We start from the raw sequence: 15,051 nt of genomic DNA, 5'->3' as shown, positions 1-15,051 counted from the left end.
TTACTTTCATTGTTTCTGTTTCTCCCCGTTTCTCCCCGTTTCTTCGCGCTTCCTCCGGACTCTCATCGACTTAGCTCCCCCTTTCTGCGGATTATTACGGAAAAAGAAAATGGCGCAATGTCTGGAGCTCAAAGAAGTCATTATTCTCCATAAAAGTAATCTCTTGCACTCTGCCCAAATTGATATAGGCAAAACGCTACCTACATACGACACACGTCATGTGACTAGTATAAGCTTTTTTTGTTGTAGATCTTGCCATTTTGTATTGTACACACAACACTCCGTATAGTAAAAATTTTGAGTCTTGTTTATAACGCAAATTTTTGTGAAAGATAAAATCAATGCGAGTCTTAAAGGTACTTCTGTGAACAGTAGACCTCGCGTCCAAAAATGATGTTTCTAATTTTTTTTCTTCTTATTAAATATTTTTTCACATTTGAAATAGATTCTTTACTGACCATTGAAACGGCCACCATCTTGAAATGGAAACGGACGTACAAAAATGTACAGACATACGAAAATCAAACGTTGTTATTAAAATAACTAGATACTACTTTTAACAATTGAAAACGTATAAATACTACATCACGCAACAACACTAGGCATAATCACCTATTTCATTTACCATGTAACCCATTGTTTAGTATTAACCCTTGTGTAAAATTTTAACATCAAGTACCCAATGTAAAAGCCCCGTGGGTGTATATAACAGTAAATAATTAAATAAAATCATAATATATTACATCTACTTGACATCATTACAACTACCTAACTACTAAATAGTATAAAATAAAGTCTATCTATTGGTGCGCTTAGTTCTTCTAAACTACGCAACGGATTTTGAAAGGGTTTTCACTACCTTTTAGAAATTTTCTTCCGGAACGTTTACATATATAATACATTCATATTATATTTATGAAAAGTAGAGAAAAGTCGATGTTTTATAATCAAGTCGTATAAATTTTTTTTCGGGCACTCCTTTGTTAATGCTGGCTAAACCTTATGAGATAAATCAAAATAATGTACTACGGAATTACATATCTTAAAAAGGCCTACATAAAAATCTGCGATGGTAGATGTTTATGACCTAAGGATAACCCCCAGCAGCGCTGGGCACACGTCAGCTTGTAAAATTATAATACGCAATTTAGTTGATTAGAGAGTTTAACACATTTAATCATATTATATTTACCAAAAAAACAACATATAATGTGTTATGACATAGCAGATGATTTTAAACAGAATACGACAGAATTCAGAATGGAACATAATACAACAATAAAAAAAGTCTGATGAAGACGTTTTGTACATAATACAGATAATATTTCGCATTGCATATGTTTGAAGATGATACGATTATTATAAAAAAGATTATCCGTTTTAAGATTTCAATATCATTTCTACTCCAGGGAAATTCCTATTTTCACTTATTACCTTTTCTATATCTTTATCTTATGTGTAGTTATATAAAAAGTATAAATTTTTCAATCTATTTTTATTCTCCATTTCCCCGGGGCTGATACGCCTTCGTGAATTTTCTGGGAAATGGATATTTAGGGGGCTTTATTCAGTTTTAGTGAAGAAGTTAAGGCTTTTGCTGAAGAATAACATCCTCTGTTGTTCTTTGTGCCTTCGTAATTAAACCACGGAATGGCGGCCAGCTTCCTGCTAGAAATTGAAAGTGGCGACTTGGCATTTGGCACTCGTAAACTTAATGAAACTATTCCGTATCTAGAGCAATGCTTGTTCAACAGTTAAAGAATTTCAAAATATAGAATATCACTATTTTAAAGCTTCCGAATAATAACAAGCTAACAATTCTGGTAAAACACATCTTATCCTAAATTTTGATTGAGCAAATTATTATATTATTATCAGCCTAGAGAAAAAATTAGTCCAATAAAAATTCTCTAAACTGTTGGATGTTCTATTTAGAAATAGTTTTCCATTTGGTTTTAAATGTGCCAAATTTAGTTCTTAAAATTCTGATCAGAAAACATTTACTAAATTTCGTTCCGAGTTTCTCAAAATAAAATAAAATGCGCGTTTGGCCCATTTTTTTGCATAATCCATTCCCGATTTTGAAAAAAATCGTATTAAAAATTATGAATGTGATGGATGGATGTTATGTGTTATTTTTAACTTTCTCTGTAATATTTGTGTTAAATTATGTAAATATCACTTTATTACAAATTTTAAACAATATATTACGCAGAACGCTTGGGGAAAAAATCACATTGTGTCAAATTTAGTTGCTTGTTTGCTTGTGAGAGGAAGTCGCAAGTTTAGTATTGAACTGATCTGAACTTAATTAGTTTGTGCCTAGTATTAATTGTGTTAGATAAGGTGCCAACAAGTAACAGCGGCGTTCTCTGCTTCTAATTATCTCACTTGGCACTAACTTGGCACTTCTTGGCACCCTCGATCCCTTGTCACTCTCCTCACGTTCCGTCAACATAATGCTATCAGGCCTTGCTGTATGTAGTGCTGACTGCTGATACCGGAGACCTCTCTTTCATGTTACTAGTAACGTTAATGAGGAAGAGAGAGAGGTTACTACGGAGTTATCAGCGGTAGGCCTTTAGCCTAGTGTCCTGAGAGGAGGTAGGTACCATGCAAGACTGCAACGCACTGATCACACATCAGCTGTATTTACCTGTTCCTTTGGATGATAGGAATTGCATGCAAATGAGGAAACCACCGCCATCTTTTATCAACATAGGCCGTGCTGTAGAAATGACCTGACAGTTAAAGAGACTTTGATCTTTTGCACTGGGTTAGTATAAGTAGTATAGTTAGTATAGGTTAGTAGCAGGGATTTAGTACTAAACCCTGATAAACCCGGATTTAGTACTAACCCAGTGCAAAAGTCAGAAAACAGGTCTCTAACTTTACTGTCAGTACATTTTCTACAGCACGTCCTGTATAATTTTCGGGAAATCGACAATTTACATTTATTTCAGTTTGTACAAGTATTATATAAGTAGCCAAAATAAAACCAATTATGAATTTCATCCTTGTGACTTTACCTCTACTGAGACAGCATAATAAGGAATAAGTAAATTAAATTTGTAAGAAAGGAATATGAATTCAAAAATTTATACAAAACAAAAGATTATATAAAACGAAAAATTTACAAAACAAAACATTTATCAAACCTTTATAGCGTTAATAAAGATGGCGGTGGCGAAACCCGTGTAGTGTTTGTTTGTCGTGGGTGAATATTTTCTCTCCACCCCCACATTGGATTTGTATAATAACACATTAATACTTCCTATAGCGCCATGTTGTCAAAAATCACTTTAGGGCACTTTGCACTTTATTCGGAATCACCCGAGATTTAATGTTTCTCATCTACATTAACAGTCTAACTGAGATAAGCCTAGGGAACATAGAGTACAAAGTAATCAGTTATGCAGATGACACTGTAATTTTATTCAAAGCCCAATCATGGGAAAACGTCTTCAAACACACGGAAACAGGGATGACTGAAGTAAATAGATGGCTAATAAATAATCTACTGACACTAAATATTTCTAAAACTAAATACTTAACTTTCAGTAAAACATTAGCTGGTCAGCCAGATAGTCGCCCACAACTTCATCTTCACCCCTGCACAGTTACCTCATTAACTAACTCACGCTGTGTTTGTGACAAAATTGATTATGCGCAAAATATTAAATATCTCGGTTTAACTGTTGACAATAACTTAAAATGGGATCTCCAAATCAACCTAATTACAAAAAAAATACGGAAACTCTCTTACATCTTCAAAACAATTCGAAACATTATGTCACTACCTCAGCTAAAAAATATATATTTTGCACTCTGTCAAAGTATTCTTATGTATGGTATTTCAGTATGGGGAGCAGCAGCAGAGACTCATCTCAAATCACTTAAAATCAATCATAAAACAATAATCAGAATTATGTTTAGAAAGCCTTATCAACATCCGACAGAACAGCTAATGATCAACAATAACCTATTAGACATAAATAAACTATTCATAAAGAAGATCATCTACAAAAACTGCATAAAAATATCACCACACTTCATAACTCACTCGCAAAACACAAGAGCAAACACACACAATCAATTACAAGTACCATATATCAAATCAAATTTTGCAAAAAAACATGAATCTTACTTGGCACCACATATATTCAATAAGTTTGTAGCCCAAACAAAGACCTACGTCGCATCTAATAATTTGAATTGGGTATTCAAAAGATTTTTAAACTGGTTGAATGTCAAAGAAAGAAGAGAGATAAGTAATATTCTTAATATCTAAAATTATATATTTTCTTTTTTCTACTCTGTTTTTAAATTCTGATTTTCCTCTTATTTTATTATTATTATTTTTACTATAATATATATATTTCCTTTTTTTTTACCACTTATTTGTTTTTATGTAATTAGAAATTGTTAGTTACCAGCCTCAGAACAGACTTTGTCTAGTGAGGAGGGTAAGGAGAAAAATCATGTATGTACATAACTAATAATAAATAAACGCCCGGGTTGCCGGCACTGAAATTGAAATTGAAATTGAAAAATTGAATTGAATTGAAATCTGGCTTGTCTTATTTTATTACACCCTTGCCCCCTTACTAATAAACGTGTTTTAAAATTTACACAATCGTTAATGTATGGTGAATCGTTGTTTATCAGTTGTGTACAATTTAAAACACGTTTATTAGTAGGGGGTGGCATATGTATCTAAAAGCTGATATTGTAGGCTGAAAATAGACGTGGTGACCTGAAAATTCCAGGCATAAAAGTCTGTGTAAATTTCATGATACCAGAATTCACTGTTGAAGCGTTTTTGCTCCTTCAACACGCGGATTTTCTGCTTTGTAGATAAAGTAACGATTTTTTGATTACATAACAACGTAAATGTATCATGGCCACTATTTTCTTTTCCATTAAAATAACATCAGACAACATTTCTTATAAAAACTCACATAAAAGACTGCGTAAATTCCTATCTGTATAAGATTTGCGATCAAAGGTATTTTGAACACGGAAAGAATAAATAAGGAAATGTCTTGGGAATGGGGATCCTAAGTAAACCATGTAGATTTGTAAATGGACTTATTCAGTTCCCAGCGTTCCCAGGATCCACGAACATCTGTGGGCGGACGTGGGAGAGTTTAGGGGTGTAGGGAGGGTTTTATTCTTTTACTGTATTGCAAAATAACTCTTTTATTTAAATGTGAATACCGCACTGAAGCCAGTGAAACTATGACATCCCCAATTGTGGTATATTGTACGGCTGAAGGTATTAGGGAAGATTAAGTTAGGAGAGTACCTGGCCATTCAGATCTGGTCACCAAAGATAGCTAAAACCATTTCAAGTAACGTTTCAATTCTAAATGGCGGTCTTACACCAGGAATATACTGAGATCATCTTCCATTCTGGATCGTGCCGCAAGTATACCTACTATATATATTATTATTATTATTTTAAATTAACAAATTGTTAAATATCACAAATTAATCTAATTTATTTTTATTTTTTCTTATAATCTATTATTCATACTATCCATGTTGTAATTGTTAGTATGGTTGCCCTATGCTTGTGTCTGATAAGCCAGCACAGGTACCTTGTACTTTAGTTAACAGAAGAATATTATTGTTGCCAACTTACTTAATAATGCTTCTTTTGTTGACTTTTTTGTTTTTTGTTTTTATTTTTTTCATACATTTGTTACTAAAATTTTGTTTATTTTTGTCTACCGGTCTCGAAACGTCCGTGTCATAAACTTTTCTTTTTTTGTTTAAATTTAATTTAATGTTGTTATTATTTTAAATTTACATATATGTATTTTTTTTTAAATGATATTATTGTAAAGCTGCACATCTTGATACAGGAATGCCCTAGTGAGATGTGCAGAGTATGCTTTTTATGTAAAAACTGTTTTTTGAATTAAATAAATAAATAAATAAAAAAAAAAATAAAAATCAAGTAAAATGTACTTGCCCAGGCCGGGATTTGAACCCACGACCTTCGGCTTGCTAGTCAAGAGCCTTACCCCTCGACCACGGAGGCCGTCAAATACCAAATGGATATTGCTATAGTTAACCAACAAACCACCACGCCGTTTCCATAAAGGGGTAGTCAGATGAGATAGACCGCCACATAACTATGTCTTGGCAGCACTCCTTTGCTTCTTTCAAAACCATGTCTACCTATAGAAACTATAAATAAAAACAATTGATGAAATCATTAAAACTCTCAGATAGACGGCTTGTTTCCGACATGACTTTTATTTTTTAAAATGTTAGTGGAATTATATACAGAACTGATTTACTAATCACTTTTAGCATACCAACAGAACTACTCGATCGAAAATTACATAATAACAACAATATCAGGACTGAGTCATTTAGATACTCGCTTGATTGCATGCAGTTGGCAATGTTTCGCAGAAATTGTAGATGTGTACAACTGCACGAAATATAGTGACAAGAAGGCTATAATAACATATCTCAATAATAATAAAAAGTAAGGTTAGAATATTACTATTCTTCTGCATGGGTTATTTTTGGATGTACTCTCTCGACGTTCATATTCTTCAATGAGCTTAAATGATTTGTTTTTAATTTTCTTTTCGTATTTAGTCGCATTATTTATATCGTTGAAAATTACTTGAATTATTTTTATTTTTTCAACTAAGATAAATCGGAAAGCTGCCCGTAATTTTCACCAATGTACCTATCCCAGAATATTTAAAATTCGGCGTATCCCGTAAATTGCGTAGGTACTAAGTAATTATCTTACGTGCTGTGTATACAATGTGGATGTACGTGATTTACCGTAATCCCACGGTAATCCATTCTGCCCGAAGTGGCAACTTGATTGGCATCCTTTAGCCCAACCCAACTAGGTCAGGTGTATCACGTATCGGGCTATCTCCATGAAATATAAAATACCTCCCGCCTACCAAACTACCAGCCTACCTGTACTCCAGGGACACGGGGCATATTGAATATAATATATACCCGTATATGTATGCTCCGTGTCCGACGCCGCACCAGTCGATCCGGCTTATCGAAGGGTAAGAACTGCCCCCAGATAAGTAGGCGGTAAGTACGCCCTTAAAAGCTGACAACAGTTTAGGATTAATTTTGCTAATATCTTTCCGAGTGCCTAGTTTCAGACTTTGATGAAGGGTTTTGTAATAACATCATTTAAACCCAAGACTTGCGTAGGTACTAGGTAGCTGAATTGCCACGCATTATTTCCATACTGTCAGGGCTGCGTCAAGTCTTGTAAATCAGTGCTATAAACTACCTACAATTGTTTTCGAAACAATTTGACTAGATACTATTTTTTTATGTAAGATCATTCTATTTATTTTTAACTGGTGGAATAAAAAGGAACTCTCAAACACGGCTACCATCTTGACTAGATTGACCGGACCTGGAACACAAATAAAAAAACAATGAGGTTTGTTATAATAATAATATTTGGCTAATTTATATAGCGCCGTTTTCGTGAGAAATCACCTCAAGGGCGCTGTACAAATGTATTTCTTAAATAGTTAATACTAGAACTACTGACTTATCTCCGAGACTTATATCTAGTGACTTACGACTAAGGCCTATAACTACTATCTTAACGTCATATATACGAGTATTTACATATTTAGCAACTTACAACTAAAATTAATATTAACAATCTAATCTTACTAACGCCAGAAGAAGAAGGAAGTTCTAATATATTATAGGTGTTTTTTATTGTTAGCTGGATATAAATGTTAAATGAATGAAATTAATGAATAAAATCAATCGTTAATCTTAAACGAATTTAATTATAATAATACTAATTATAAAACTATGAAATTCAATAATAAAATTGCTTAAATTACGCATGTCCGATTTTATGGAAATCCAAAGTTACAACAAAATGGACAAAAGAACTGGAAACAAATGTAGGTAATTTACGTGCCTATAAAAACGTAATGATGGTTTATTCTACATTCGGCAAGTAGTGTAAATGTAACGAAATTAAACGAATGCAAAATAAACTTCACTGAACTGTCGCAAAACATGGAAAGGGGCTTTGTATATAACGAACGTGGAATAAAAAAAACTCCTGGAATAGCGAAACGGCCTAGAGTTTATTCATACTTCGTGGCCACGAGCCGGAACGTGCTACGACCGTAGTAGCTACTCACCTACTCATCTAGTTGCATCTAGTATAGGTAGAGCTAGGCGTACTACGGATGTTTGGTACGAGAGGCTACATCACACGCTACGTTTCGTAGTATTTGGATAGTAGTGCCGACTGCCGAGTAGGTACTGACCCAGAACTGCGCAAATGGAAACTGCGGTGAATGGCCACTACACGGGAAAACGGGCAGTTGCTTTTTTAATTGATAAACGAGAAAAAAAGGTTAAATTGCATTTGAACAGAAAAGTATTTTCAGATGCAATTATTTTTCTTCTTACCTAACCCTTTTATTACTGTTTTTAGGGGGCTATTATCCTTCAGTTGGTGGATTGATTATGCAGACATTATTATCACACTTTGTCTGGGAAGGGTAGTTCTACCTTTTACGCCGGTCCAAAAGCACTGCTGTCCGATAATTTTAAATTCATCGTTTATACTAATCTCTTTATAAGGGTCCCAACTATATGTATTAAAAAAAATGAACCAAGTCTTCCCATACCTTTAAATCCCTGTCTTTCGTATGGAAGGATGTTTTATCAAAAGTAAACTATATTTAAACCCGTAGAACGGGTAATACATCCTTCCACTTATTGCACTAGAAATGAGGAAGTTATGACCGGTCGGTGGCCGAGTTGACATCGCGCTTGGGTCCCACTCAGGCGTAGTGTGTTCAATTCCTCGGCTGGCTAAGTCCTCCACCACAACTCAAGCAACATTTTCAGCTTACTGTTGTGGTAGTAGGAGATTTTCAAATATTGTCAGGTTATTCGTAACCCGGGAATGTTTGTCTTTCTTTAAAAAAAACAAAGAAAAAAAAAATTTGTAATGATTTGAGCAAATGAAATTGTAACGTAACAAAAAATACCTACATTTTTTACAAATAAAACATCACTAAATGACCCAACACTGACCCCAACTTTAGATTATGGAGTCGTATTACAAAAGTAAGCTTAATTTGAGACAAAAAATTTATAGTTGGGGTGTGGTGAGTACTACGTAAAAAAATTCACTAAAATATATGTACTATTGTCAAAGATATAGCTGTTTAAAAACTAAATCCATTTTCTCTAATGGGACCCTTGTTTTCGCCCGTATAAAGCGTGTAATTATTTCAAAATATATTTTTTTCTATTTCAGGTACTGTTGCCGCATCGAGTGGGAGACTTGTACATCTACGAGCAACCGCAGAATCTCTGTCCTTCCCCCTCCCCTTCACAGACCCACATATCCCTGCACCAGTCACACCTTACTTCACCCCGCACACAAACACCCCCGCACCTGTCCCTTCACTCCCCCCACCCCAATATTAACTCAATCCACAACAACCAGTCACACCTCCCTCCCCACATGCAAGGAGGAATGGAAACATACGATGTGCCACGATCCATTCCAGTTTCTGCCACTTATGATGCCCCGAGATCCCTGCTGCCGAGGTTCCAGGGTCAGGGGCACGGAACTGCTCCTCCAGGCTGTGTATCAGCTAACCCTGGCTCTGGGGACTGGTACGATGTGCCCAGGGCCCCTGCCAGCCTGACACTGTTTCACCAACAGCAGTTGACACCTTCAAGCAGTGCCAGCTCACTTACAATGGATTCCATGTCTTCTAGTAACAGGTATTGATTTTTATCTAGTTAATGTAGGTTTTAATCTACCCTTTAGTAGTGATAAAGGGGGCCTTTAAAGGTTTACGATAGAAAACAACCATGAACAAATATAATAATTTGTTGGATATGATTTGAGATTTTCGCAGCCAAAAGTATTATAGTAATTTATTTTTGGGGTATTATGCTGTGTTGTGCATCATTACACTACATCCTTCTTTAGCCAACGTTTCGGACATCACATATCTGCCCTGATGATGGACACTGTAATACTGTCCGAAACATCGGCTAAAGAAGGAGGTAGTGTAAACACGGCATAATACTCTAAAAATATAATTTGTTAGGTTTGAAAAAAAGTCATGTTGAAGAATTTTATAGTACCAGAGACATGTTGTAGTACATTAGGGCTGAACATTATTGCTGTATATTATTTTAAAAATAAGCGACATTTTACATAAAATTGACACTAATTACCATAGTACATATTATGGGAATTTATTTTCCATTATAATAATATCATAGAGGAAATTATAAAATGTTTTTTTTATTGTATTAATAAAATTTTATAACAGGGGAGTTTTTAAAACTTTAATTTTTTCCAGGTCTTCCCTGGCCAACATGCCAGACTACGACATCCCTAAGTCACGTGGCTCTAACTACACACCCAACACGCTGCGCAACCAAAGCCCTGGGCCCGGCCAGACCTACGACGTGCCGCCTCCCAACCCGCTGCCCAAGGAGCTGCCCCTGGAATGGGCGGAGGCCCTTCACATGCTGGAGAGGCTGCAGATGGAGGCCACAGACTCCATTTCTAGATTATTAGGTGCTGATCAACTACTTATTATAATGGTTAACATAATGTGTTGGAAGAAACACAAAGACAATATTCTAGAACTATTAGTAAATCTAAACAAGTAAGCTGCTGGATTTATGAATAGAACAGTTTAAACCAGCACACAAGATTCACATATCATAAGTTTCAAGCTCGAGAAGTTTTGTTTTTCGCAGTTCCTTGAAAACTGAATTTAAAAATTTACGGAATATGGAAACCGTACATAAGATTATCCTACATTTATTTATATACATATATTTTTTATAACTTGCAAGAGAGTTTCACTGTATGTAATGATTAATTTGTCAAGTTGTAATGGAACTTGTTTACCGCTTTATTACAATCTTTATAATATAGAATTCTATTCTTCTAACACTGAAAATAGCAAGCAAATCTTTGCAAAGCATTGTGTATAACTTTTGTGGTTATTTGTTCAGGTTTTGTCCGACCTGGATGGCGTTCTCATGCTGCCATGAGCAATCAGCTGCTGGATGTAAGACTGGGCTCCACCCGGCTGAGGGCTGCCCTGCATGACCTTGCACAGTTCACCGAGGGCACCCTGGGGAACGCTGCTAATGCACACGATAAAGGTATTACTTATTTATCAACCCGCTAATCAATCATTTTCTTATCAATCGATTATCTTTTATTGCTGGACTTTTCAATAACAAATGTGTATAGGAAAACTTTTGACTTAACTCTTATCTTTTGACCTAAAATGATGATATTTTAAATTTTGTATTTAATTTGTTTTAGGTTTGACCATTAAACTTCGTCCCCTTGTTAAGGCACTGAGAGATGCCGATAGACTTGTAAATAATGTTATTGAGAATTTGGACGCCTTGAATTGGTCCATAGAACTCCTCTGCAGGCCAGACGACGAGAACCACGACACTTCCAGCCCCGATGCTCTGGACCAGCTGATAGCCTGCGCCCGAGCTCTCACTGAGGATGTTCGGCAGACTGCATCCTTCATTCAAGGAAACTCCACTTTGCTCTTTAAGAAATCCAAAACCAACGGCGTAGGAGAATGGGTCGAAGAATACGACTATGTTAAACTAGAATCTAGAGAATCTGTAGATAAAAAACACGCAGAAATAAAAGATTCTCTGCCGAACGAACTTAAAAAGTCTTTCGACACTGTTATAAAGGATGCCGATTATTCAACGACAAATGTACAATTGAATGAAAATAATATGGCCCCCAATGATAAACAATTGATTTTATATTACGCCAAACAGACAATGACGTATTTTGAATATCTGACGACCGCTATAGATGCCTTCTTGCAGTCGGTTGAACGCAATCAACCTCCTGCCGCCTTTTTGGCTCACGGAAAGTTTGTAGTGCTGCACGCACATAGACTCGTCTACATCGGTGATACGGTGCACAAAAATGTTGAGAATACCGAGTTTAAGTCTAAAGTTCTCGCCTGTTCGGATGGGCTATCGAATGGTTTGGCGATGACGGTTTCCAAAGCGAAGAATGCCGCCCTAAACTTCCCCAGCGTGTCTGCCGTACAGGAGATGGTAGATTCGGTGGTGGACGTGTGCAACTCCGCTCGGGACTTGAGGAACTGTATGATACAGGCGACTAGTCAACCGTAGCTCTTATTGTTCCTGCTGGTGAGGTTCTGCAAAACTGTCAGCGCTGTTTGGGTCATTGTCATTATTTGCTCTTTATTTGGGTACATTTACTATTTCATGTATTGATTCGGAGATTAATGGATGAACATTATGCCTCGAGTGAAATTGTTACATGTTTAAATATTGCTGGCAGCGAAAGGCAATGTAGTGGATTATTGCAATCTGTATAAATGAGAGATATAAAAAGATGATATTGCAATGATGAATAAGGTTTTTAAATATGCCCACAAATCTAGGAAAACATTATAACGCTGTACGATTGAATACACCAGCTTAAGAATATTGATAAAGGATAATATTATGCAAATTACTTCATTTGAAATACTAATATTATGTCCTTATGCAAAAAAAACTATGTATGCTCAATTTTAATAAAACTTTTGTGTAGGTGTTAGATGGTAAATTAGCTCTCCCATAATAATTAATAATGCCAAAGTACTAATTTAGGTCAACGAAAATATTAAATAATAATAGTAACTATAAAACACCAATATTAAATGCATTTAAGTGACTTATTTTAAATTGAAAATATTTGGGCCGATATTATAGTATCCATATAAGGTTGCCTATGCAAAAACATTAGATAGTGTAATCTTCAGTATTCCTAATAAAATGCCGATATTTTTATGTATCCGATAACATGGTGCTAACAAACCACCACTTTCCAACCACCCTATCGGTACTCTTATTTGTTATATCTGGGAGTTGTAGCAATCTTCTACACGTTAAATCACACCAGGCGGTAACTAACTGCTGTCTGTTACCTGATATGTAATGTTCATATTACAAATATTAGCTTATCTTACAGAAAAGCTAGGACCTGTCAGAGGACAGCTATTCCTTGCATTTATTTCTCCATTATAATTTAGTTAGCTAAGCAGTATTACACAGCATATTTACATTGTGATGGAAATAAAATTGTTGAACTGTTTAGTTCACATAATATACACATTCTTTCAGGAAGTATTTCAAACTTAATAGTTTCTTGTATCTATTGTCGATCGATAAGATTAATATAATGTGTTATATTTATGCATATGATATTATTATGGTTACTGTTATAAGTAAACTTAATACGATGGAGATATGCAATAATATTCTATACAAACTGCGTGCAATCAAGAATTAGATCTTTAACTATTGATGGCATAACTCCACACAATAATAATTATCTGTGGAGATCAAATGAAAAAGACGTACAACAATTAGCTACATAGGTATAAAGTTTTGGGTTTTTCCCAAAGTGTCAGATTATTATGACAAATTGAAGAAAGGGTTGTATGCCGTACGGTTCCATGATAACTCATCAAAATGACAATTCAACACACATGTAAAAAATGCTATAAAGTTATAAAAAGTGAAGAAACAAAAATTAGGTTAAATAGTAAACATTACATATGTTACCAATTTAATCTAGTTTTTGTTTAATCACTTTTCATAACTTTATAGCACTTTTTATAGGTGTGTTGAATTGTCATTTTGATGAGTTATCCGGTCACCATGCGGTACGTACGCCCTATTACTTATGAATCATATCTTGCTTTACACTATGCTTTATGTCGGTGTATCGTCTGTAAAAACATATTATAACTTATAGTATAGATTGAGAATGTGCTTAATATATTGTTGGTGTTAACTATCAAATTATTAAAGTTGTCTAGATTAGGTAATATACAAAATACATAGGTAGTTGCTTTTTGTATAATAATTACATTTATGCCAAAAGTGGTACATATTCGATGGATTCGTAATCAGGTACCATTACATATTATGTCATAATCGGCCTTATTTTAAAATGTACATAAATTAAAAGAGCTCACCAGTTCCTGCAAAAGTTTCGTATGGATTTACAGTAAGATTATACATTCACACTGAAATATTGGTGTTTCCAGTTCTGTATAGTGTTTAGGAGTAGGTTTTGTATATATATATAGTGTAGAGTGAGACGTTTTATAATAATTTGTTAAGTTGTTAATTTATCTACATAATACTTCATACATTGAGACAGACTACATAAAAAAAAACAGAGTTTAATAATATATAAAATGTACATAAGAACTTTTTCAAATTTAATTTACACAATTTTTAACAGTTATATCGGCAATTAATTCGAGAATAATGATCATTGGTATTGTGATGTGCGTAAAGTGAGGCAAGTCTCTGCAGTGTGTTACGCATTAAAAAGGTTTAGTTAAAAAAAAAATTAAGTAGGTTATGTATGATGGAAGTGTAGTACAAGAAGAGTATGTTATCAATTAGAAATGATACACCGTGTAAGTTTAGCACTGTCATTCAGCTTAAATCATCTGTGTTTTGTGCTATTTGTATACAACCCATTTTAGCACAATACCTAATATTATACTACATATTTACAATGTATTTAGGAGTGTAAAATATACTACATATTACAAATTGAAAAGCCTTTTTTTACAATGACTTTAACCCTTGTTTGCTTTTAAGATATAAATGCGACCAAGTAATAACTTGAAAACCTCATCAATCCATTATCAGAATGAATTTATAATAATAGCTTTAGAAAGAGTCACGGAAATGAGAGATCTTGGAATTATTTTGGATGAAAAACTAAGTTTCACCAATCATATCCATCAAATTGTGAACAAAGGTATGAAAACACTAGGCTTCGTATTAAGAACAACTAAAAACTTTAATTCTTTGCAAGCCATTAAACTATTATACGTATCTCTAGTAAGAAGTCTAATTGAATATAACTCAGTAGTTTGGTCTCCATCTTATAAAATTCACATTAACAACATTGAGCAAATACAAAAAAAAATT

The 15,051-nt window shown here is 34.4% G+C and overlaps 1 protein-coding gene across 1 annotated transcript in view; it reads left to right on the top strand.

The window, feature by feature from the left end:
• The window catches only part of LOC149422782 (breast cancer anti-estrogen resistance protein 1-like), a 166,693-nt gene extending 152,045 nt beyond the window's left edge, over nucleotides 1-14,648 (top strand). Inside the window, exons 4-7 of the mRNA XM_089633507.1 lie at nucleotides 9,314-9,789; nucleotides 10,380-10,600; nucleotides 11,047-11,199; nucleotides 11,366-14,648. Of these exons, the coding sequence (XP_089489633.1) occupies nucleotides 9,314-9,789; nucleotides 10,380-10,600; nucleotides 11,047-11,199; nucleotides 11,366-12,216 (1,701 nt within the window). The 3' untranslated portion in view covers nucleotides 12,217-14,648. The remainder of the gene's footprint in view (nucleotides 1-9,313; nucleotides 9,790-10,379; nucleotides 10,601-11,046; nucleotides 11,200-11,365) is intronic.
• The last annotated feature ends 403 nt before the right edge of the window (nucleotides 14,649-15,051 follow it).

Source organism: Hesperophylax consimilis, chromosome 7 (assembly GCF_061612785.1).
Source record: "Hesperophylax consimilis isolate HC1 chromosome 7, BYU_Hcon_1.0, whole genome shotgun sequence".
NCBI classification, from domain to species: domain Eukaryota; kingdom Metazoa; phylum Arthropoda; class Insecta; order Trichoptera; family Limnephilidae; genus Hesperophylax; species Hesperophylax consimilis.
Note: the sequence above shows the minus strand (reverse complement) of the source record. Positions and strands in the feature narration are given on the sequence as shown.